We start from the raw sequence: 22,384 nt of genomic DNA, 5'->3' as shown, positions 1-22,384 counted from the left end.
GCGTCCCCAGCGCCCCAACCTGTTCTCTGGTCCTTCTCAGTTCGTGGTCCCCAGATTCCGATGACATTCCCAGCCCCTTTTCCTTCAGCCCTCTGAACCTTGACCCCCATTCCTGTCCCTCTGTCCCCTAGTGCTTGCCACTCTGTTCTGCCCTCTGTCCCCAGCCCCAGCCCCTGCCCTCTCTGTCCCCTCTCTCCTCATACCCTTTTCTGCTTTCTGTCCCATCCTGCACCTTGTCCCCAAGTCCCTTCCTCAGTTCTCTGTCCCCAGATCTGCATCCCTCCATCCTGTCCCAGCGCCCGGTTCCTCGGTCCAGCCCCCTGTCTTATCCCTCGGTCCCCGACCCCTGTGCCTTGGTCCCCGTCCTCAAGCCCGCGGGTCCCATCCCCACCGCCCTGTCCCCCGCCCCAGTCTCTGCCCCTTACCCCTGCCCGCCCGGCCGAGGGCTCGGGCGCTCGGAGCTCGGGGTCGCGGCCAAGGAAGTTGAGCCGCAGGCAGCGCGCGCCGCGCCCCCGCCCCCCGCCGCCGCTCACCTTCGCCGCGCGCCGCGGACACGCAGGTGGCCGCCGCCGCCGCGGCAGTGACGACCCAGAGCGCGGGGGGCAGGCGGCCCCGGGCGGGGGCCATGGCGGGAGGCGCCGCGCACCCTCGGGCTCGGCGGCGGCGGCGCGCTCCTCGTCCCGCACCGGCCCCGGCGCCCGGCGCACACCCGGCTCAGCCGCACGCGGGCACCCGCGCCCGCCGCCGCCGCCGCCGCCCCGGGCGGGGGCCGGCCCGTCACGGCGCCGAGCCAATCAGCACCGAGGCGGGGGGACGCGGGGCCCCGCGGACACCGGCCCGGCCCCGCCGCCGCACGTGCGCACGCTCGCACCTCCGCGCGCCCCCGCGCCCGCCGGCCCCACGTGGACCGAGCCGACAGGACACCAGCGACACCGGGCCCACAGACCCGGGGCATGGCCCCTGAGGACATCCGCCAGCACTCCGCTCCCACGCACGAGCCTCAGACACTCCGAGTGCCTGGCGAGGTGACCGCAGGCACACGCGTGACAGAGGCGCAGAGGCTGGGCCAGAGAGAAAGTCCAAGGCACTTTTAGTTTAAAAGAAAAAAAAAAAAATCCTCCCGCCCCAACCAAAGGACTAGACAGTGGCCCCCCTGGTTTATGGAGGCCTGAGTGGGTGGTGGCCTAAGGCACCAGACAGACAAGCTCTTAAATCCTGGCTGTGTGACCTTGGGCAAATTTCTTAACCTCTCTGAGCCTCAACTTCCAGGTGTGTAAAGCTGGAATAATGGTGCCCAGTCCTGGGGCAGTTTTGAGAATTAAATTAAAAGGTTCCTGTGAGCCCCTGGCGCACTGCCAGGCACCTAGCCAAGTGCCCAGCAATGGCAGCTGCTCCCTAGTGCCAGGACCTTCCACACCTCCAGTTCTGTCCCAGGAGCAGGGGTCTCATCCTGGACAGGCTTTGTGGTGGGGTGGGGGTGGGGCAGGGAGATAGGGCTCCCCCCTGGGCTGGACTTTCCATCCCCCAGTCCCCATGCAGCCAGAGGACCCAGCAGTCCATTAGCAGGGAGCAGAGCTGCAGCCTCCGGCTTATGGCTTCAGCAGACTGGCACAGCCGTTGTTCAGCCCTCTGCCATCACTCCCAGCTCCTGTGGTTGTCACCTGGGAAGACTTGGGGTCGGTGACTGGAGGTCCCAAGAATGATAAAGACCATTTGGGGAGCATGTGCCAGACGTCTTAGGAGCTTTCTGCACTGTCTAGCTTAAACCTCAGGGAGGGGCCTCTAAGGACACTGACACTGAGAAAGGCTGTCACTCACTCGCTGAAGGTCACACAGTGGGCCAGGTGCTGGCGAGCTGTCAGCCCAGGTCCACTGACTCCAAAGCCCGTGGCTTCCCTCTCCGTCTTTCTTCCCACGGAAACCAGGAAGGCAGCTCCGTTCCAGAGCCTCTATCTAGCAGCTCAGACCAACTACTTCCAAAATGCAGTGAGCCTCCTGTCACCAGAGGCATCCAAGCAGATGCCAGCCAGAGGTTGTTCACAGATGCTGTGACGGGGGCAGAGGGGCAGAGGAGCTGATTCCACTGGATCCAGAGTGACACATTCAAATGCCCACGTGAAACAGGTGGGGGTCCTCCTGCAGTCGGCAGGGAGTGTCCCAGCTCCAGCGACACTGCCCGTGGCCCGGGAGCCCAGTTTTCTGCATCTTCAGAGCAGTCGTGAATCCAGAGCTTTATGGGGCGTCTCCTGACTTTTAAACTTAATCGCGAAGGCAGACTGGCTTGCTTTCTTTCTGTTTTTCAGTATGGAGGGGCAGAACCCCGGGGCAGGGTGGGGTCTACCACCCAGCGATCTCCGCAGCCCTTTTTAAAATTTTGAGACAGGGTCTGGCTAAGTTGCCCAGGTTGGCCTTGAACTTGGGATCCTCCTGCCTCTGCCTCCTGAGAAGCTGAGGTTACAGGTGTGCGCACTGTCCCGGGCCTAATGGGGGCACCAGGCCGCGTGGAGCAGTGGAAGGAGCGGCCTCAGCCCATCGGCCCCCAGGCTGCGCTTCAAGACTCCTCAAATGAGAGAGGCGGTGGCTGGGAAGTCGCTCCTGGAGCATCAGGAAAAACTCAGACAGTGTGAAGGTCACGGTCATACGTGCCTGTGGGTGTCCCCTACCCCAGCCACAGGGAGAAGCCAGTGAACGCAGAACCTATAGAAATGGTGGGGCCCTTCCCCTCCTCCTCTCAGGACCGAGAGCCTGGGCAGGGCCAGGACTGAGGGGGGAAGCCCTGAGAGGGGCCCGAGTGGGATTTGAGATAAACTCTGCCCCGCCCACTGGATCCTGAGCAGGGAGGCAGAGTGCACAGCAAGGGGCTGGCTGGGTCTTCCTGTGCACATGAGGTGCCCTGGGAATGTTTGTTGAGTGACTAAGTGACCCATGAACAGACATCCAGAGGCCCCCACGCCACTGACCAGGGACGCGGGGCTGGTGTTGCTGGAGGCTCTTTGTTTAGGTTGCCCTCAGGGGCGCTGTCGTATCCACCGCTGGGTTCCTCCAGGACCCTCCGAGGCATGAACCCGAAGCAGCTCATGGAGCAGGCAAGTTGGGCTGGGGGTGGTCAGGGCTGGACGTGGCCTCTCAGGGCAGCCACCAAGCCAGTCCTGTGCCTGCTCCCAGGCCCTCCTACACCCACCGTTTCCCTCTCGGGTGGGGACAGGAGTGTCCAACTATGGTGGAACCTCCAAAAATCTGTCTTCTCCCTGCACCTTTCTGAGCTTCCGTTTCCCCAGCTGGGAGCCAAGGTCCGTTTCACGGGGTGGGGGGTGCGGTGAGGTGTGAGCGGGTGTGCAGGTGGGGACTGAGATTGGGGGACGCCGCTGTTTTAAAGGAAGAGCTGGAGCTGAGCGGCTCTGGAACCCCAGGAGCAGCAGTTCAGGCACAGGCAAGAGAAGATGCGAATGATGGGGTCACCATTAAGTCCCTGCCCATCCCAGAGCCACCCTGGCCACTGCCATGAACATCTGGGTGCCCTAAGCTGCTTACCCAGAGCAGGACCTGGGCTCCCACCAAGAACCCCTCGCAGACATGTCCATCCTGGCACCATGCTCCCCGCGCTCAGCGGACAGGAGGGGCGCAGGCCACTGGCACGGAAATCTCTCCTCCCCTCTGGCTGGAGGACAGAGCCGGCAGGGGAGAGCTCTCTGGAAGAACCTGGATTCCTAACGTAGGGCCTAGGGGGCCCAGTGGGTTTGCCCCTCGGGGCCTTGGTTTGTCCATTGATAACAGCCTGCAGTGGGCGTGGGACCAGGGGTGGCTGCTGGGTCCCGGGTAACAGAGGTGCCCTTGCAAAGCTGCCGGCCAGAGGAGAGGCAGCCGGGGAAGTGGCCTCTGTCCCACAGAGACTTCCACCCAGCCGTGATGCGTGTGTGTAAACTTTGTCCTCCACCCCGACGTCCAGGCGGAGGTCCAAGACAGAAATACGGCCTGTGAGCCAGCGCAGCAGTGCAGGACTGTAATCCCAGCGACTTGGGAGGCTGAGCCAGGAGGATTGCAAGTTCAAGACCAGCCTCAGCCACTTAGACACTGTCTCAAAATTTTTAAATAAATAAATAAAATGGATTGTGTGCATGAGGCCCTGCAACTTCCAGTATTGCAAAAAAGAAAAGAGAGAGAGAGAGAGAGAGAGAGAGAGAGAGAAAGAAATACAGTGTGTGCCACATATGTAATTTGAATTTTTCCAGTATCTCATTAAAAATTAAATGTAAGAATGTATTTATTGACTGAATGAATGCTGCCTGGCACGAAGTATTAATTTATTAATCACTTATTTGGCAATCATGTAGTGAGCCTGTGACACCAGGCCAGGTGCTGACCTCAGCTGGGGGACCACACACACACACCTGGTCACTTATATAAGCACCAAAACTGTAAAATAAAATTTATAATTTAGGGGAAAAAAAACCAAACTTTCTTTTTGGACTGGAAATTGAGCCGAGGGATGCTCTACCACTAAGCTACACCCCCATCCCTTTTTTATTTTTATTTTGAGACAGGGTCTCACCGAGTTTCAGAGGCTGGCATTGAACTTGGGATCCTCCTGCCTCAGCCTCAGAGTCGCTGGGATGACAGGTGTGCGCCACCGCGCCTTCTGTCCAGAATATATCTAAAAAGTCATTTATAAGCATAAAATTCTGAATATCATTTGGCCTTTTCTCAGTGGCATGGAGTCATCATTATGAACAAAGTGTCATCGGCTGGCTGTGGCGAAGGACCCAGGGACGAGGAGGTGGGAACCCCGCTGCGGGCGGGAGACAGGTGCCGTCAGGGCTGGGGAGGTGGGGGACCTATTTGCCCTGCACCCAATCACCCTGGGTGCTCTGCCTTGTCTCTTCCCTCCGGCTGCTGCTTGTGCTGAAGGGAGACAGTTTCTACCTCCTCCCAAACAGCTGTCTCTCATCTCATGCCGGTGGAATGGTGTGTAAAGCAGGAGTCCATGGTTCTGAGTGAGGGTCTCGGCCAGGACTAGGAATGAGGTCAGTGTCAGTGGTGGAGACATCCTGCAGGTCCCTTCTGCCCGTTCCTGGCTCTTCTCGGGATATTTGCTCTCAGGATGTTCGCTCTCGGGTTGGGGGTAAGTGAGATGTTGTCATAAATACATAAGAGCCTTATTAATGGCCGGGCATGCACAGACTAATTGCTTCCTCCTGTTTACACACAATCAATCACTCGCAGCTTTGGAGCCACTGGCAGAGCGGAGCAGGAAGATGCCCGGGTGGGGACGGGCCCGGGCGGCTGCATCCTTCAAGTTCAAGGCTGCCCTGTCCTAAAAAACAAAGTCAAAGCGCCCACCCCTCGTTCCCCTGGCCGGCTGCCCCCTCCCCCTCCTGCTTCCCAGCGGTCAGCTCCCAGGCCGCCTCCTCTCTGCTCACCTGCACCTTCCAAAGGCCACCAGCCGCACTTCCTCTCCGCTGAGTGCACCTGGACCTCCCAGCCCTGTGGGTTACACCACCAGATGTCAGGAGCGCCCGCCCTCGGCCCCGACCCGCCACACTGGCTGGCTGACCCCCACCGCCTCGCGCAGGGCGGTGTGGTGGCACTTTAAGGCCCACATCCCTTCACCCTGCCAATATCGGTGCCCTCCTGGAGGCTGAGGCTGCTCTGTGGGTAAAGACCCACGTGGTCCCCAAGCCCGAGGTCCTGTCCAGATGGCCCGGACCCTCCCTTGCTGCCCTTCTTTGCTGGCCGCGTCCTCGTCCGCCTCCTGCCCGTCTCGCCCGGCTCATCCTTCGGCTCAGCTCAGGACCCGACTCCTGGGGAGGCTGCCCCAGCCGCAGTCAGCTCGCGCACAGGCCCTGGTCCAGCGCACAGCACCTGACTCTGTTTGGAACCCTCCCTGCCCTTGTGTGTGAGTCACACTTCCCTCCTGCAAGAGCCAGCCCCAACCTCTGTAAGTGCCTAGGGCCAGGGTTCGGGTTTGGCTGGCTTCAAGGCCTGGCGCGGGCAGCAGAGGCCAGGTCCTCTCTACTCGGCTCCTGTGACTTCAGGCAATTCGCGCTCCCTCTCTGGGGTGCCACTCCGCCTGGGGGGTGCCCCGAGGCCTCTCTACATCTAAGGATAACATGACAGGTATTCACCGTTCTTATTAATCTGAATAACAGTCCTTTGAAGTGAGTTCTATTCTTATCTACATTATCTCTATATAAATGAGCGTCACATGGGGGAGGGGGGACGTGACTTGGCCAGGATGTCACAGCTATTAAGTGGCAGGCTCGGATCTTCCTGGCTGCGAAGCCCAAGGAGCACTTAGTCACAAGACCTTGGGGCTAGGGGCACTCGGAGAGCCGAGTCCCGGGCAGGGGCTGAGTCCTGTTTGCAGGTCCCCTGGGGGGTTTGCTGACCCCAGCCCCTCAGCCTTCTGTGGGGAGCACGAGGAAGCTCAGCCTCCAAGAGGAGGCCCTGCCAAGTCCAGGGGCCAGACATGGTGCAGAGCAGGGCCCTCCCTGAGCAGAGTCAGGGGACAGGGCCGCTGCTGGGCAGCAGCTGGGGACAGTCTTGAGATTTGTCGGGAGGCAGCAACAAGCTCGTGCTGTGGAATCAGACCCAATTCAAACGCAGGCCCGGCCCTCCCTGTGTGGCGTGGCGTTGGGCGGCCGGTTCACCTCTCTGTGTCTGTCCTTCCCACCTCTTTTTTGGTTCTGGGAATTGAACTTAGGCGCGCTTGACCACAGAGCCACATCCCCAGCCCATGCCATTTTGGGACATGGTCTCACTAATTTGCTGAGGGCCTCACTCAGTTGCTGAAGCTGGCCTCAAACTTGCAATCCTTCTGCCTCAGCCTCCCAAGTTGCTGGGGTTATAGGTGAGGCCACCAAATCCAGCTACCACCGCCCTTGAGGCGTGGGAAGATCAAAAGGACACTGGCACAGAGTGGGCCCTGGTGGCCCCTGCCCACCTCTCCCTGTCAGCCCTAAGACTTTCCTCAGGGAGCAGGAGGGAGCAGGCCACGGTCATTATCAGAAAGAGGAGCATCAGTCCCCCTGATATTTAAAAAAAAAAACAACTTATCACCTTTCTGCCTCGCCAGGTGAGCCCAGCAGCGTACTGCTGGATGGGACAGCCCTCTGTGTCTGTGGTGATTTCAAGAGATGGAGAGTGAGAGAGGGGAGAGGAGAGAGAGACAGAGAGAGAACCGAGTGTGAGAGAGAGAAAAGGAAACTTAGGGAGACAGAGACCTGTGAGGGGCTGCGAGTCCGCAGGTGGCACCTGGTGACAGTGACTTGTGGTGTGGGCGTGAGGGAGGGTGGGCCGACCGCATCCTGGAGCAGGGGAATGTGCAGAGGCACTGGGCAGCGCCCCAGCTGACCCACGGGAACGCCCCGCAGCTCGGCCGCCTGCCCTCCTTAGGGCTGCCAGGCAGGGGTAGGGGACAGAGCCAGGGTGTGGCCAGCACCAAGTCCACCCCACCTGTACCCAGAGCCACCGTCCGGACCACCACCATCCCTGCTGCCCCCACAGGAAGCCCTGTGTGGGGCCCTGTGCTGGGTGACAGGCCACCTGCCCTTGTCGCTCTCTAGTCTGCTCCTCCTGGATCCCCACCTTCCACTGGGATCCAGCCTTCGCCCTGCAGCTGGAGCTCAGGGGCTCTGCCCCAGCAGCTGCCTGGGTCTGGGCCCCCAAGCCGCCCGGGCCTGGCGCTCTGCCTGCCGTCCCCGAGGCCTGTGGTCCCCCTCCTCCCAGCTCTGAGTGGCGGGCCACGATGAAGTCGTCTGGGAAGGAGGAAGCTAAAGACGCAAACACACCCGTGAAATCCCGGTGACAGCCGTGACCGCTGTGGCTCCCGCCATTAAACACGGAGCTTTAACGGCCCTGAAATACACCTGGGGCACTTGTCGCCACTCCCGCTTGACAGGCACGCACGGGGACGCGCACACTGTGGGGGGAACGCGCACACGGGGTGGGACGCGCACACGGGGAGCGGGGCGCGGGGGGTACGCGCACCCAGGCTCAGCCGGCTCCTGAGGGGACGTGCGTTGGGGCCTGCAGCCCCCCAGCTGAAGGGCGGGAGGGTGGGGTGGGGGGCTGGGCACAGGCTCCTGGGCCATCTGCATCCCTGGTGGCACCCCCCCTTCCCAGGACACACCTTGACTGACGCAGCCCATCATCCCAGCACCTTGCAAGAGGGGCTTGGTGAGGGTCAGACTCTATTTAATGTCCCATCTCCTTTGTCCCTTAGCCCAGCCTTGGGCCTTGCAGCACAGTGCCCGCCAGCAGCTGCGGGGGGCAGAGTCGTATCTGAGCACCTTCCAGTGAGTGGCCATCGAGGAAGACGGCCTTGGAGTTGGTCAGAGTCCCATGAAAGCCCCAGATGGGAAGCCTGGGGTCTGCTTCTGGCCTTGCCTCCCTCCCCCGCGTGACCAGCACCGCCCGCCTTTGGGCATCCGTTCCCTGTATGAAGGGTCTCTGTCCTGTCCCGGGGCATCCTGTGCCCCTGAAGCCGTGCCTGTGGTCCCCGTGGTCTGGCCAGGCACTCTGGACGCAGGGGCCCGGTGCCATCATTTCTGTCCAATAGCACCAGACACAAGATGCACAGAGGGGGCTGCGGATGTGGCTCAAGCGGTAGCGTGCTCGCCTGGCATGCGTGAGGCCCGGGTTCGATCCTCAGCACCACATACCAACAAAGATGCTGTGTCCGCCCAAAACCAAAAAATAAATATTACAATTCTCTCTCTCTTTCTTAAAAAAAAAAAAGATGCACAGAGGGCCCTTGGGACGTCCTCCCAGAGGGGACTTTGGGGAAGCAATCAGGACCCTCCTTTTGTGAGGCTCCCCACCACAGTCCCGAGTGCACCCTGCCCCCAGCTCTGCTGCGCTTCGCCCTCCACGCCCCTGCCCCTCCCCTGGCCCTGTCCTTGGGCTGCACTTGGGCTTCAGGTCTCCACAGCCCCCACTGACCCCCCAGCCCCCTCTGGGTCAGATGCACCCTGGGAGCCGGCCCAGCCCACCTTCACAGGCTGGTCCTGGAGCCTGGCCCTGCTGTGGGCGCTGTGTCTTCTCCAGGCAGCTGGAGGGGCCCTGGGGCGTGTTCTGCTCATCAGCTCATCTCTGCACTTGGTGAGCAGGACGGGGAAGGACCCCAGGAGGGAAGGACCCCAGGGCAGCTGGAGGGCGCAGGCTCTGGACAGCTCCCGGGCTTCCCGCCAGCTCCCCCAGGTCTCTGCACCCTCAAGCTCTGGGGCACATGAGGCCCCCCGGTGAGCGGCCTGTCTGGAGGTTCCCCCAACCGCCAGGCTCATCTGGGACGTCCCTCTAAAGTGCAAGCAAAAGCCCCTCTCCCCGCCCCCTTCGGCTGCCTTTCTAAACTCAGGTGCCCTCTCTCGGGGTCCCGGGGCCCCCCGCCATCTTTGCATCTCAGCCCAGTCCCTTCCGCCCTGCCCAGGTTCATCTGTAATGAGGACAAGAAGCAACGCGTCAAGAACTTTTAAATTTCTTGAGAAGAAAACTTGTCTTCCCTCCCTGCCTGGTGTAGCTGGGAGTAAGACCAAACCCCGGGGATCTTCTGCAGTGGAAAAGGTCAGACGGGTGGGGGGACAGTAACGGTGGGAAGCAGGAGGCAGGGTATGGAGATGGCCCCTGTGGAACTGCCCCCTGAGAAGGGACCAGCGGCAGGTGAGTGTCCTGGAGAGGGACAGGCAGACACCCCAGGGGACACTTAAGTGCAGGCATTTGGCAAAGAGCAGCTCAGGACAGAATGCCAGGCCTGGGTTTGGGGGACCCTGGTGACGAGTCTGGAGAGGCAGACGGGGCAGATGGCACATGGGGAGGAACTGTGGGCTCCACGAGGCTCATCTACAAAATGGGGACAATGACGGTGGCCTCCTCACGGGGTGGTTCTAAGGATGCAATGAATCAGTGCAAAGGTGGCGGCGAAGGACCTGCTGTGTGGGTGTCCTGTGTTGGTGGCGTCACGCTGGCCTTGGTGGCGGTGGAGCAGGTCAGGGTATGGCCCGTCTCCACGTTCCCACCACACTCCGGGGGAAATTCTCATCTCGGTTTGCAGAGGAGGCCCGAGGGTGACAAGGACAAGGACCTGGGAGCCCACATCTGACCCCAGAACCCCGCTCAGCCCTCGGCCCCCGGCACCTTCCTGTGTTCTTGCTGATCCCCGAAAGTCCATGGTTAGTGACCCCTGGGGAGAAGGACAGCTGAGGGACCGAGGGACGCTGGCCTGGTGGGGCTGGAGGCTGGCCCACAAGCCAGTGGAGGGAGCCCCGATGGTGACCGCGTGGCTGGATGTGGCTCGGGCCTTGGCTGGGGGTGGTGACCCCTCCCAGAGCCTGATGGACTTCAGGGATGGCACCTGGAGAGCGTCAGCAGCCCCTGATTTGAATTTCAGGCGCTGGTGTGTGGTTCTGCGGTGACAGCTCTTCGGGATGCTGGATCGCTGTCATGGGGGCGGGGGCTTCTGTCTGCGCCTCTGCCTTCCCAAGGAGGAGGAGCCGCTCCCGGAGGACAGCACAGTCAGGGACAGGGAGAAAGGGCTGTGGCAGGGCGGGGACACAGGAGCAGAGCTGTGGGGGACAGAGAGAGGAGGAGGAGGAGACTGGGAAGGAGAGTCAGAGAATGAACCAAGGCGGTGGCAGAGAAGGGGGGAGGCTGGGGGAGGGGGCGTGGGGGGAGAAAGCCAGGAGACAGACAGACGGACAGAAGCTGGCAGCCGAGCTAGACTGCTCCTGGACAGAGGGAGGCCTGCGCGAGACAGGTGCAGATGCAGCCTCCAGGGAGACGGGGAAGCTGGGAGAGAGCAGGGCAGGGGGGCCAGGAGTGACCAAGGGGGACAGAGTGGGCCAAAGGACTCACTCAGCCAGTGGCATTTACCCAGGGCCTGCCCAGCGCCTGCCCTGGCCCTGAGTCGCTGCAGGAGCAGGCCAGGCCAGAGGCAGAGGTCCGTGCAGGGGGCGGGGAGAGAGCTGACTCGGGTCCCCTCTGCGCATGGCCCTTCCACCCTGGCCCAGGCTCTGCACTGGCCTCCCACCCTGCCCCCACAACTGGGCAAAGAGGAGCTCTAAGGTCCAAATCCACGGTTGGGCGTGCGAGGCGCTTCACCCTGCACACGCACACGCGTGCACACGCACACACCCTCCCTCGGTGGCTGGGAAGGAAGAGAGCCCCTGAGAGGGACCCGGGAGCAAGAAAGGAGGGTTCCTTTCTCTCAGCCTCAATTTCCTCCTCTGTAAGATCAAGCTATGGATGTCCACGCTCTGCAGGACCCTGCGGGAGGCCGCAGGATGGTGCAGGGCAAGGGCTCTGAGCTGGGGGACTCCCACCCGCCCCATGGCCCAAGAGCTGAGAGCCGCTGTCCCTTGGTGCCGCTGTCCCTTGGTGCCGCTGTCCCTCCCTGGGTGGCAGGGAGCCTTCAAGGCCGAGTGGGAGTCCACCCGTCTCCCGGCCCAGCTTGGGTGTCACAAGCCTGGGACTGCCCTCCGTGCTGGCACTGGGCCAGGAGGGGCGGGAGACGGAGAGAAAGCAGAGCTCCAGGAAGAGCCGCCAGCCCCTGTGGAGGGGACAGAGGACAGCACGGCCCCATCCAGCAGCCACCAGCCACCGGCTCCCAAGTCTTGAAACGCAGGTGGCCTGGTTCGAGATGACCAGTTACCCGACCGGCATTTTATGCTGATTGTGTGTTCAGCTGGAAGTAAGCCTCCGGCATCGGGTTAAGTAAAATGCACTATTAAGGTCAGTTTGCCACCCCGTTTTCCCTGTTGACGCGGCTGTTGGAAGCCTCACCCTGAGGGTGGCCCGCACCGCATTCCTGCTGGACCCCATTGTTCTGGACCCCAGAGTGCCACCGCACAGGTGGGGAGACCGGAGCACAGAAGGACCCGCTCCAGGTCTCGCAGCCAGAAAGAAGGGTCTGGAAACCTCAGGCTCGGGTCTCGGGGACGGAGCTGGAAGACCCGCTTCTCCTCAGGTGTGACCTTGGGCAAGTCACTTCTCCAGGGCTCCCGAGCTGCACTGTCCATGGGGTGGCAGGCCCAGGAGGCTCGTCTGCCTGGCCGGAGGTGGTAGCAGTAGTCTAGTCCCCGGGAAAGGACAGGGTGCAGCGAGCGTGGACTCCCAGGAACAGTGCCCTTAGGCCCGGCTGGCCCTGTCCCTGGGGAGAGTCAGGCCATGGTCCCTGGGTTGGGCACAGGTGAGGCTCGAGAGCAGAGGCAGCAGTGAGCGGCTGAGCTGTGATGGGGACAGGGTTTGACGACTCGAGAGTGAGGGACACGGCGGGGTGGACAGCTGAGGCCAGGGAGGCGGGCAGGGTCAGGTCCCGGGGGCCTCCCTGGCTGACCAAGCCGTCGACTCCATCTCGGGCGCTGCGGGGGGCCGGCAGGCCGCGATGTGGTCAGCGCTGTCCAGGGCTGATCCCTGTGACAGTCGGGAGGCCTGTGAGACAGCTGGGGCCTGGGCCTTCAGGCCTCCTGCAGACCTCGGCCCTTCTCCCTCGCGCTCTGCCTGTCAATGGCCCCAGAAGAGGGAGGGGTCGGCTCTCAGCGGACAGCCCAGGCCACGCGGAAAAGCTGAGCAGAGCGCCTGCGGGGCCTGAGAGCCTGGGCAAGGGGCTGCCTCTCTGAGCCTCCGTCTCCTCCTACAAAGTGAGGCGGAATCCCCTCGCCACAGGGGACAAGCCCCGCGTGGACAGGCCAGGACCCACGGCCTCTCTGCGCTCCCCATTCCACACGCGGGTGAAGCAGGTGGTGGGTTGTGCTGACCTCCCACTTTAGAGATGGGGAAGTTGAGGCTGAGAGGGGGGTGGCCTGTCCTAGGCTGCTCAGCACCCGAGGGCCACAGCTGGGAGCAGGACTCCATTATTGGGGCACCTGGCCGAGAGCGTCCATTAAGTTAGGAGAGGAAGCTCTCCGGGGGCCCCGGGGTGTCTCTGGGGGCCCCCGGTGTCTCTGCAGGTGAGGAGCAAGCTCCAGCTGGACATCAGGCCTCCTCTCACCCGCTCTGCACCCCACCCGCCCCAAGGGACCCGTCTAGACTCATGGGATGGCAGGCCACCTCCCTCTCCCCTGCTGCGGCCCTGCCTGGCCCACATTCTGGAGCCTTCCTGAGGCTGCGTCCCCTCCCGGGTCCTGGCGAGGCTCCTGTCGGGAGTCAGACCTCGCCCTTGTCCTCTCGTGCTGTCCTTGGACCGTGCTTGTTAAGGGTGGTGTCCCTGAGCTTGTCCTCAACCCCAGCACCAGGACTGTGGCCAACTGAGTGTGCCCCACCCGGCCACTGCCCTCCTTCCCTGACCTGCCATTCCTCAGGACTGTTCCCCAAGGATCCTTTAAGACAGTCCCCTGCAGCGAGGTTTAACCACCACAGCGAGGCCGAAGACGGGGTGCGGTGTGGGCCTCGAGCCACAGGGAAAACAAGTGTCTTCACCCCGATCGATAGCTGGTCACCGCCCCTGAGGCTGCGGACCATGGCCAGGCCACTTGGTCCTGGGTCCCGGGTCGCAGGGTGTGCAACCTGCTTCATCCCTTCATCCCCGTCAACCTGGGAAATGGCCGTCAGGGCCCGTTTGTGGTCAGATGGGTGGTCCGGGGCAGGAAGTGGGCATGAAGCCTCCCAGCTCAGAGGAGCACCGGGTGGGCGGGCTGACCTCATTCAAAGGCGTTAGGTCCAAAGATATTTGACTGCTACAGGGACCAGGACCAAGGGAGCTGTGGGGACAGAAGCTGGAGGAGGTCACAGAACGGGTCACCAGGGTGCGAGCCTGTGGGGGCAGCGGTGAGGCCGGGTCTTACCATCTGGAATCCTCGGGGCTGGCCCTGGGTCTGACAGAGGTTAGATGCGCAGGGCGCACTGGATGAGCAGACGGACGGGTGGACGGTGGGCAGACGGGTGCCAGGTCTCCTCCCTGTGCACCTCTGTTCAACTGGTCACTTCTGTCAGATGACCACATGGTCCTGCATAATCTGGGCCCTGAGTATTCCCCAGCTTTGTCCGACACTCCTCTCCCCCTTGCCCACTCTGCTCTAGCTGCTCTCCAGGGGAGGAATATGAGGCCACGCGTGTTCCTGCCTCAGGACCCTTGCACGGCTGTTCCTCCTCCAGGAGTGTTCTCCTCGAGGTGTCCATGTGGCCACTCCCTCAAGCCATTTAGTCAGCGGGGCCCTTCCTGGCTACCCTGTCTGTCGCAGTTTGGATATGGGTTGAGTGAGCCAAGGTTCTGGGTCCCAGGGTGGCAGTGTTGAGCTGGCAGATCCTTTAGGAGATGGGGCCATGGGGCGCGGTCCTCGGAAGGCATTAATGCTTTCTCGTGGAGTTAGTTATGGAGAGAGCAGGCTGCTCTAAGTGAGGCTTTGGCTTGTGGCCATCCCCTTTCACTTGTCATGTTGTGACGCAGCCACAGGAGCCCTGACCAGAGGCTGCACAGGTGAGGCCTCCTGGGTTTGGACTCTCTGCCTCCAAAACTGTAGTTCAGTTCATCTCGTTTCTTTGTATCTCGTTTCTTTATGAATACCCGGCCTCAGGTATTCTGTGATAGCAACAGAGAAGGAACCAAAACACTATCAGAACGCGACCTGGCCTGTCACTTCCTACCCGCCCTCCCCCGGTTGACTCTTTTGTCCTGTGCTCCCCTCCGTCTAGCACCTTGTGCACTCAGCCCTTGTGAGAGCAGGGACTCTCGTCTGTCCTGTTCACTGTGGTGTCCCCAGTGCCCAGAGCACCGTCTGGTCATAGTAAGTGCTCAATAAATCCTTGTGCAGTGGGTGAAGTCCAGGAGTTTGGGGACAGTGAGAGGGCATGGCAGGGGACGATGCCTGTCTGGGAAACCTGAGGTGAGGTGTTACCTTTGTGCCTTTCTCTTGTCGTGGGGCCGTGGAGGATGAAGACAGAACACAAACACCGCCGCTCCCTCTTACAGGAGATGCCTGCACTCTGGGACTCGGAGACGGGCAGTGGCGGGGCAGGGCCTGGCAGGAGGGGCGACTGCTGGCGGGAGGCCTCTCCTGAGGGTGGTGAAGGACACCTTGTGGCCACAGAGCTCCCACGTGGAGATGGATTAGTTCTGGGGGTGGTGACAGTCACACAGCAACATGAATGTCCTTAGTGCCACAGAACCGCGAACTTAAAAATGGCTTCATGAATGTCTTGTGGTGTCTATTTCACCACAAAAAGTAACAACAACAAACCCCGACCATGAACACAGATGACCGCAGCTCAACTCGGGGTGTCGCGAGGTGCTGAGGGTCAGGCAGGCCCCCACTGGTCATTGGCCAGAGGCCAGAGGTGGCGTGGTGCGGAGGCCCCTGGGTGGGAGAGGGTGGGCGGGGCTGGCACACACCCTGGGCCGAGGCCCGAGGCAGGTGGGCTTGGCCCTGGGCAGGGTGCAGAGTTCCCTGTTGGGGTCCTCTAGCCCCGTGACCTCTCCCACTCCCCGAAAGGCTGTGGGAAGGTTCTGACCAGGTGACAAGCAGCCCATGTTGTGAGGGGACCCGAATTCTCAGGTCTCCCTGCCCCAGGGTCACCCGGCCTGCCAGGCTGACCTGGAAGGGCTGAGCTGGAAGCCCCGCGCCTGGGCACTGGGCACTGCCTCTTGCACCTGGCGCTGAGGCAGTGACCTCGGGTCAGTGCGAGGGCATCTGGAAGTCTCCCTCCTCCCGGTGGCCTGTAGGGCCAGAGTCCAGGTGACAGAGCCTTGCGCAGCAGCTGGGTGGAGGGGCTGCCCTCTGGCCCTGCCCGCCACCTGTGCAGGCCGTCCCCACCCCGGGAAGCCTCCCTCTCCGGGCCTCGAGGCCGGGCCGCCTGATCTCTCCCCCAGCGGGGCCAGCCGCAGGGCCACGGCCACGGGGGCAGAGGCCAGGTTGCCACGGGAGGCCTGTCCCTTGGTGCTGCTCTGAGCCCTGTCCTGGCATCTGGGCCCAAGGAGGAACCTTCTGAAGTCCCACTTACTCCTCCGCGGAACAAGGCAGCAGTCACAGCAGGCAGGCCAGGGTGCGCCCATGTCACCCTGGGGCGTGGCTGCGGGGTCGCTGGGCACTGCAGGGCCAGCACCGCACACTTGCCACGGGGCAGCCCTGCCCAAGAGCTCACTCAGTCCCGGTGACACTCCACGGCAGTCCAGACGGAGGGACGGAGGCTCAACAAGGCGCAGAGTGTGGCAGTGGCCATGTCAGACCCAGAACTGGATTCCTCCGCCCGGGAGATAGGAGGAGTTGGAGTCTGGGAGTCGGGAGCTAAAGGAAAAACTTGTCCAAAGTCACACAGGTCACAGTGACAATGAATTGACTTGCAACGAAGAACAAATCCTCTTCGTTACCATCAAAACAAAAGCCCCATTTAAAGTCATGGTCTGTGGCACACACCTGTAGGCCCAGCCACTTGGGAGGCTGAGGCAGGAGGCTCACTCACACCCAGGAATTAGAGGCCAGCCTTGGCATCAGAGTGAGACCCTGTGTCAGGTGGTGGGGACACCCAGGCGTAACCCCAGCTTCTCAGGAGGCTGAGGCAGAAGGGAAGAGATGGCAAGTTTGAGGTTAGCCTGCGCAACTTAGTGAGACCCTGTCTCAAAATAAAATAAGGGCTGCAGATGGAGTTGTGTGGTGGGGGTTGCCTAGCACCCACGAGGCCCTGGGTTGACTCCAGCACCGCAGAAACACCCAAACCAGGAAAACAAACAATCAAAAAAAGCGGTCACCTAAAAGCAAGACCGAAATAGTTGTCACAAAGCCACAAACTCACAGGTGACCTGTCCCCTGAGAACCGCATGCCCAGCCCTGCCACTCTCCACACAGCACGGTTTTGCGTGGACCGCCTCCTCGGTGGTGGTGGAGGGTCTCCGGGGAGCCCCTGTGGTACCTTCTTTTTCTGCTTCCCTCAGGTCTGGAGTCTGAGAAACAGGAGCAAGAATAGTGCATTTTGCATTTATGCCCGTGTGACCTTCCCCAAAGGCTGGGTGACCTTGGACAGGTTTCCCAATCTCTCTGAGCTTCCATTACTCCTGTGTGGCATGGGACAAGAGCACTGTCATTAGAGTCAGTATCAGGATCAGCGTTGATGGCGGTGGAGCCCAGGGCGTGTGGCCTGGGGTGACAGGTGCTCAGAAGCAGGATCCACAGGAAGGAAGCTGCAGCGGGTCCAGGGTGGGCGGGGCAGATGGCAGGCCCAGAGCCAGGGCAGCCTCGAAGGAGGGCCTGTCTTCAGACCATGTTTGCCTCGCTCCTGACACTGGGTGCCCCCGGGGAAGCCACAGGTGCTGGAGTCGGACAGCCTGGGGGGCACCTCAGCCCTTCCTGCATGTCCTGTCCCTGATGTCCGTCATTCCACGCCGCCTGACGATGGCTACCAGTTCCACATGACCACTGAAGCTGAAATTAAAATTTGATCTTGGTCACACTAGCCACATTTCAAGTGCTTCACAGCTACACGTGACAGTGGCTCTCACGTCACAAGATGAACAACAGACGTCCCATCACCTGGGCCTCAGGGGACATTGCTCATCTGAGCAGAGGTGGTGCCTGTTGGGGGTGATGTGCGACTGGCTTGTCCAGGGCAGAGGGCAGCTGTGTCCCTGCTGTGGGGACGCTGCTGTGGGGACGGTACTGCTGCCGACTCACCAGAAGACCAACTCATCAACTTTCCGGAAACTTCGATTTCTTCACTGGCAAACTCAGCCAGGCCCGTCCCGCCTCAGAGCCTTGCTGCTGGAATCCACAAGCAGACAGCCGCAGTGCTCTGGAGTCGGAGCCCAGGACAGACGTGAGGGACAGCAGGGCAGGTGGGCCAGGCCTGCATTTGGCATCAGTGAGCTGGGCGCCAACTCCAGCTCTTGCCGCAGGTCTGAGGCTGAGGACTGGCACTGTCCAGACGCTTTTGCTGTAAAACGGAGAAACAAGGACAATTTCTCCGAACTTCCACGTCACCGTAAGGATGAAAGGAAGTCGTGTGTGGGAGCCTGGCAGCAGAGCCTGTGCCTGACTCCAGGGAAGGGGGAGAGGTGGGGGACACTGGGTCCTGCCCTGCGGGGACTCCCCTCCAGCTTGCCCGCTTCTCTTGTCCCCCACAGGGCCACCTGACCTGAGCATCAGGACCACCAAGGGCAGCCTCTGCACCGAGGCAGGGATGACACTGGAGCTTGGGGTCCCGGTAACACCATTGCTAGTTTCTATTGAACACCTGTTAACGCCATGGCCTGTTCTAGAACCTTCTAAGTACTATTTTTAATCTCCCCCATCACCTTGAGAGTCTGCATTACCTCCTTTCTGCAGACAATTAAGAGGAAGAGTTAACAGAGCCAGGTATGGTGGCACTTGCCTGGGTCACAATCTCAAGGCCACCCTGGGCAACTTAGTGAGACCCTGTCTCAAAATAATAATTTTAAAAGGGCTGGGGATGAAGGGCAGGGCAGAGGCCCCCACCACAAGTGAGCGCTGGGGTCCATCCCCACTTCTACAAGGGGCAGAGCAGGGGTCTGAACCCAGATCCGAGTAGCCCTAAGCTGGGGTCTGATCCACTGGGTCTCAACTCCTTTTCGGATCTGGTACTGTCCAGTAAAATGGCTGCTGTTCTGGAGAACTGTCCCTTTGGGAACCAGGACTGGGCTCTGCGGAAGCCGGAGGAGCCAGGTGCTTCCTCTTCTTGCTGTGGATGTGGCATTTGCAGGCGAGGGCGGGATCTTAGGTCTTGTTGCTGTCCCAGGCAGGATGGAGGGGAGACCAGGTGGGGAGGTGGTTTCCCAGTCACAGTCCAGGTGTGACACACCAGGTGCTGAGGAGCGGGAGGGGGGAGCTGGGAGCTCGGGAGCAAGCCCTGGACCAGGAGCTGCTCACCCCCAGCTGTGCCCTCTGAGCTTCCCTGGCCTTCGGTTCCTCATCTGGAACCCAGTGTTGACGTGCGACTTTACGGGGAATTACACGGAAGGCCTTCGCGCAGTGTCCTGTGTGGAAGTGCAGCCACGATTAATTATGACTCTTCCTAAAACACATTAAGGGTCCCCTCCACCCTGCAGAAAGGACAAGGCGACTCCCCAGCGGGTGGAGACCCGGAGCTTTAGGTCCACCCTGGACTGGCAGGAGGTGGGTTCTGGCTGCTCGGGTAATCCGTGCTGTTTGTCCTGCTTTGCCCCCCACCAGCCTCTGGCAGGGGGTGAGCCTTGACAGGAGCCTACTGACCCCTGGAACTTTCGGTCCAAACAGACCTGGGCCTCAGGCACCGGACATGCCAGGAACCGCCTGGTGTGTATGTGTGTGTGTGCGTGCGCATGCGCGTACGTGTGTAAACAAGAAGGGAACACACTTTTTGCCCTTGAAGGGGCACAACTGGGGAGAATCTCATGCTCCCCGCCTGTGCCCACTTAATCTCCCTTCAAGTTCCCAGGGGTAGCCGCAGCCGCCCCTCCTCAGCTGCAGCCCTGGCCCTCTGGCCAGCTGGCTTTGGTCTGGACCCTGTGTGGGACAGAGGCTTCAACTCAAATAGGATGAAAACTGCTCCATCCGGTGCCAGCCCCAGGGCCCCTCCCGCCTGCCCATCTTTATCAGGCCCTCCTGACGGCAGGGCTGTGAAAGCTCCCCTGGAGGTCCCTGCACCCGCCTCGGATGTGTTTGATCAGCTGTCTGTGGCCTGCGCCAGGGGACCCGTGCAGAGGGGAGGTGTTTGAGCAGAGCGGCTGGGAGCCCTGGAGGCCTGGCCACGGCTGCTCCCTGCCTTCTGCTAATCTCTTCTTGGAGGACAAAGGAAGGAGGAGGTTTGATGGACTAGCCCACAGGTGGCTTGAGGGACAGTGTTGCCCACAGAAGCGAGATGTGGAGTGGGGTTCCCCAGAGTGCAGAGGGCGGCGGGCCCTGCTTGGTCCCTCCTGCCGTCCTCGGCACACCCGGCCGGCACTCCGCACGCACTCCAGGAGAAACCGAGACAGGGAGGTGCGGCCCCTCGAGCCGCCCAGAATCCCGGCAGCTACAGGAAATTAATCCTGTACCACTACAGGTCTGGGCTTCAAAGGTGGAGCGGGTGGGGTGGGGACATCTGAGATTGCAGGTTTAGGGACAGGTAGGAAAGCTGGGCAAGGACATCGCCCCGTGGAGCTCAGGAACCCAGGCCAAGGGCTGCAGACAGGAAGGCGGAACCAGCTCCGCAGAACTCGGGGTGCGGCTCTTCTCCCCCTCAGGACGCGTGTCCAGGTCACAGTCGGTCTCCAGCAGCATCGACTGAGCTCCCGCTGGGCATGTGGACCGGGCGCCTCTGCTCTGCGAGCACCAAGTGACAGGGGAGAGAGCACGGGTGCTCGAGGAAGCTGAAGAACATTCTGGAGGAGAAGGGCTGGTTCCTACCGCCCACGGCCGAGAAGCCCTCTTCTGGAGAGAACCGGAGCCCCGGGCGGGCGGCTTCCCAGGAAGAATGCAGACCCTCGCTGGGGGCCAGGTCTCCGCAGGGCCACAGCCGTTTCCTTCCCACCCCAACTGTGTTGAGCGTCCGTCCCTGAGGGTCAGAGGGACAACAAGCACCCAAGAAGTGAGGGGACCTCCGGGCCTGGCACCGGCACTTTTCCCAGCTGCCCCCAACTTGTCTCACCTGGAGCTCAGAGGTCTGGCCTCGCCAGCTGTGGTGCCAGGGGCTCCCGAGCTCATGCTCCGGCCCCGGGCAGCTGTTCCCTGTCACTGCCCACTCGGTCTGGGATGGAGTCTGTGTCCAAGCCAGGGCAGCCCAAAGTGCTCCCCTTACTCTGGCCTTGGGCCCAGGGCCTCGTGGGGTGGTCCCCTACCTGCTTACCTTCCCGGGGGCCCTTTAAAGGTGCATAGTTAAGGCCACCACTCAGAAAGCTCCCGACTGTCGGCTGTTTAAAAATGTGAGTAACTTTCTCCTCATGATCACGGTTAAGAGACTCCTTTAATGTCACTGGTCTAGTCCTAGGTGGGGCTGGGGACCCGGCCCATCCCCTCCCTCTGCCTGGTCCTGCCAACCTGCCCCGCAGCAGCCCTGCCCTCTGCCCACCCACCTTCTGAGGTCACGCTCACCCCTCCTGTTGCCGGACGCTCTCCAGGCTACTGCTCAAAGCTGGCCTGGCCAGGTCAGCCTCTCCCTGCAGGCGCCCCCCAGGCAGAGGGCGCCCCCCCAGTACAGGTGCATTCGGGCTGCTCCAGGACTGTCCCTAAGTGAGCACAGGACCCCCCCCCCCGCCCCTACCTCAGGCTAAAGGTCTGGTGGCCCTCGCCTCACAGGCTGGTCCCTCTGGCAGGCACCTCTTGCCTCCTGCGGGGCAGGGCGCCCTTCCTTGCTCCCTGCTGGCTGCCAGCAATGGGACATTTTCCAGCTGTCCCCTGGGAGAGGTCTCTGCCTATTTCTTAGTTATCTGCTCAGCACACTCGGTGCTTTGGGGGCAGCTGAGGTTCAAGAGGTAAGTGAAAAGTGCTGGGTGCTGTAGGATCCCTAAGGATCGAGGGAGGGAGGCCAGGGAGGCAGGGGAGGCCCACTCCCCTCAGCGCCACGGGGCGCCGGAAGGGCTGGCGTGTCGCAGAGGACTTCATTAGCAACCAAATTTTTGCACTAAATTCATTAAATCCAGGCTTTTGATTCATCCTGGAATTCTGGGGGACAAGGTGATCATTCCCTATTTTGTAGATGGGAGCAGGAGGAAGGACCTCAGAGGGTAAGCACTCGCCCAAGGTCACAGCCAGATAGTGGCAATGAGAGGAGGCACCATGGGGGGACACCGTGGCCTCTGCTTTCAACACCCACTGGCTCCCTGGGAAACGGCGAGGAGGGGAGACTCCATGAACTAGCGCGGCCTGGAAGTCCGCAACAGCCCCAGGGGCAGCCTCCAGCCCAGGCCGTGCCTGTGCCAATGCCAGCTGCCCCAAACCGGAACAGGCCCGCACCACCACAGTGCATCCCACACCAGGCAGCGGGGATTCTTTGAAAGTATCTTACTTACACGTTAGTGTGTGAGTGAGTGATCGTGATCAGACTCAGAGAGAACACGCGGGCACTGGCTGTCCTGACCGGGTGGGGACGGGGATGACCCCCTTGCTAAGGCAAAGCAGGCAGCAAGTTTCAGACAAGTTTCAGAGCCCGCTGGCTGCTGGCCTGGGGCTCAGGGGCTACCAGGTTCAAGGTCTCCATGGCCATTCATTTGCTCAGCCCCAAGTCTTCTTACTCTTTTCTTGAGCAGTACTGGGGGTCAAAGCCAGGCACGAATCCTTAGAGGCAGGCACTCTACCACTGGGCCTCAGCCAAGCCCTTTTTATGGTTTGTTAAAAACTTTGAGCCCGGGTCTCCTTGAATCGTCCCTGCCGAGTTCCTGCCGCTTTAGCACCGTACCGCTGGGACGGCAGGTGTGTGCCACCGCACCTGGCTCCCAGGTCTGTCTTTTACTCCATTATTTCCCAAGTACCCCCTGGACACACTGGGCCAAAGAGAA

The 22,384-nt window shown here is 61.4% G+C and overlaps 1 protein-coding gene and 1 long non-coding RNA gene across 13 annotated transcripts in view; both read right to left on the bottom strand.

Moving 5' to 3' along the window:
- Window positions 1-678, bottom strand: part of Epha8 (EPH receptor A8) — a 30,504-nt gene extending 29,826 nt beyond the window's left edge. For 2 of the 10 annotated variants that reach the window (XR_013427580.1, XM_078025557.1), the window contains exon 1: window positions 534-677. Coding sequence is in view for 6 of the 10 variants with exons in the window: in XM_078025557.1 (XP_077881683.1) it covers window positions 534-627 (94 nt within the window). In the remaining 4 variants the exon portion in view is untranslated. The other 8 variants (XR_013427578.1, XR_013427579.1, XM_078025558.1 and 5 more) reach the window with 7 other exon arrangements.
- Window positions 679-9,458: 8,780 nt separating this feature from the next.
- Window positions 9,459-21,096, bottom strand: LOC144367929 (uncharacterized). Of its 3 annotated transcripts, none has more exons than XR_013427577.1 (3): window positions 16,338-21,096; window positions 14,823-16,208; window positions 9,459-14,506 (listed from the first exon to the last, which is right to left on the bottom strand). It is a non-coding gene; the product is annotated as an uncharacterized LOC144367929 (long non-coding RNA). The 3 variants fall into 3 exon arrangements; XR_013427576.1 differs by having other exon boundaries at window positions 14,823-17,339; window positions 17,589-21,096; XR_013427575.1 differs by having other exon boundaries at window positions 14,823-21,096.
- Window positions 21,097-22,384: the final 1,288 nt, after the last annotated feature.

The sequence above is a fragment of the Ictidomys tridecemlineatus genome, chromosome 11 (genome assembly GCF_052094955.1).
Source record: "Ictidomys tridecemlineatus isolate mIctTri1 chromosome 11, mIctTri1.hap1, whole genome shotgun sequence".
Taxonomy (NCBI): Eukaryota; Metazoa; Chordata; class Mammalia; order Rodentia; family Sciuridae; genus Ictidomys; species Ictidomys tridecemlineatus.
This window is presented reverse-complemented; position numbering and strand designations above follow the sequence as displayed.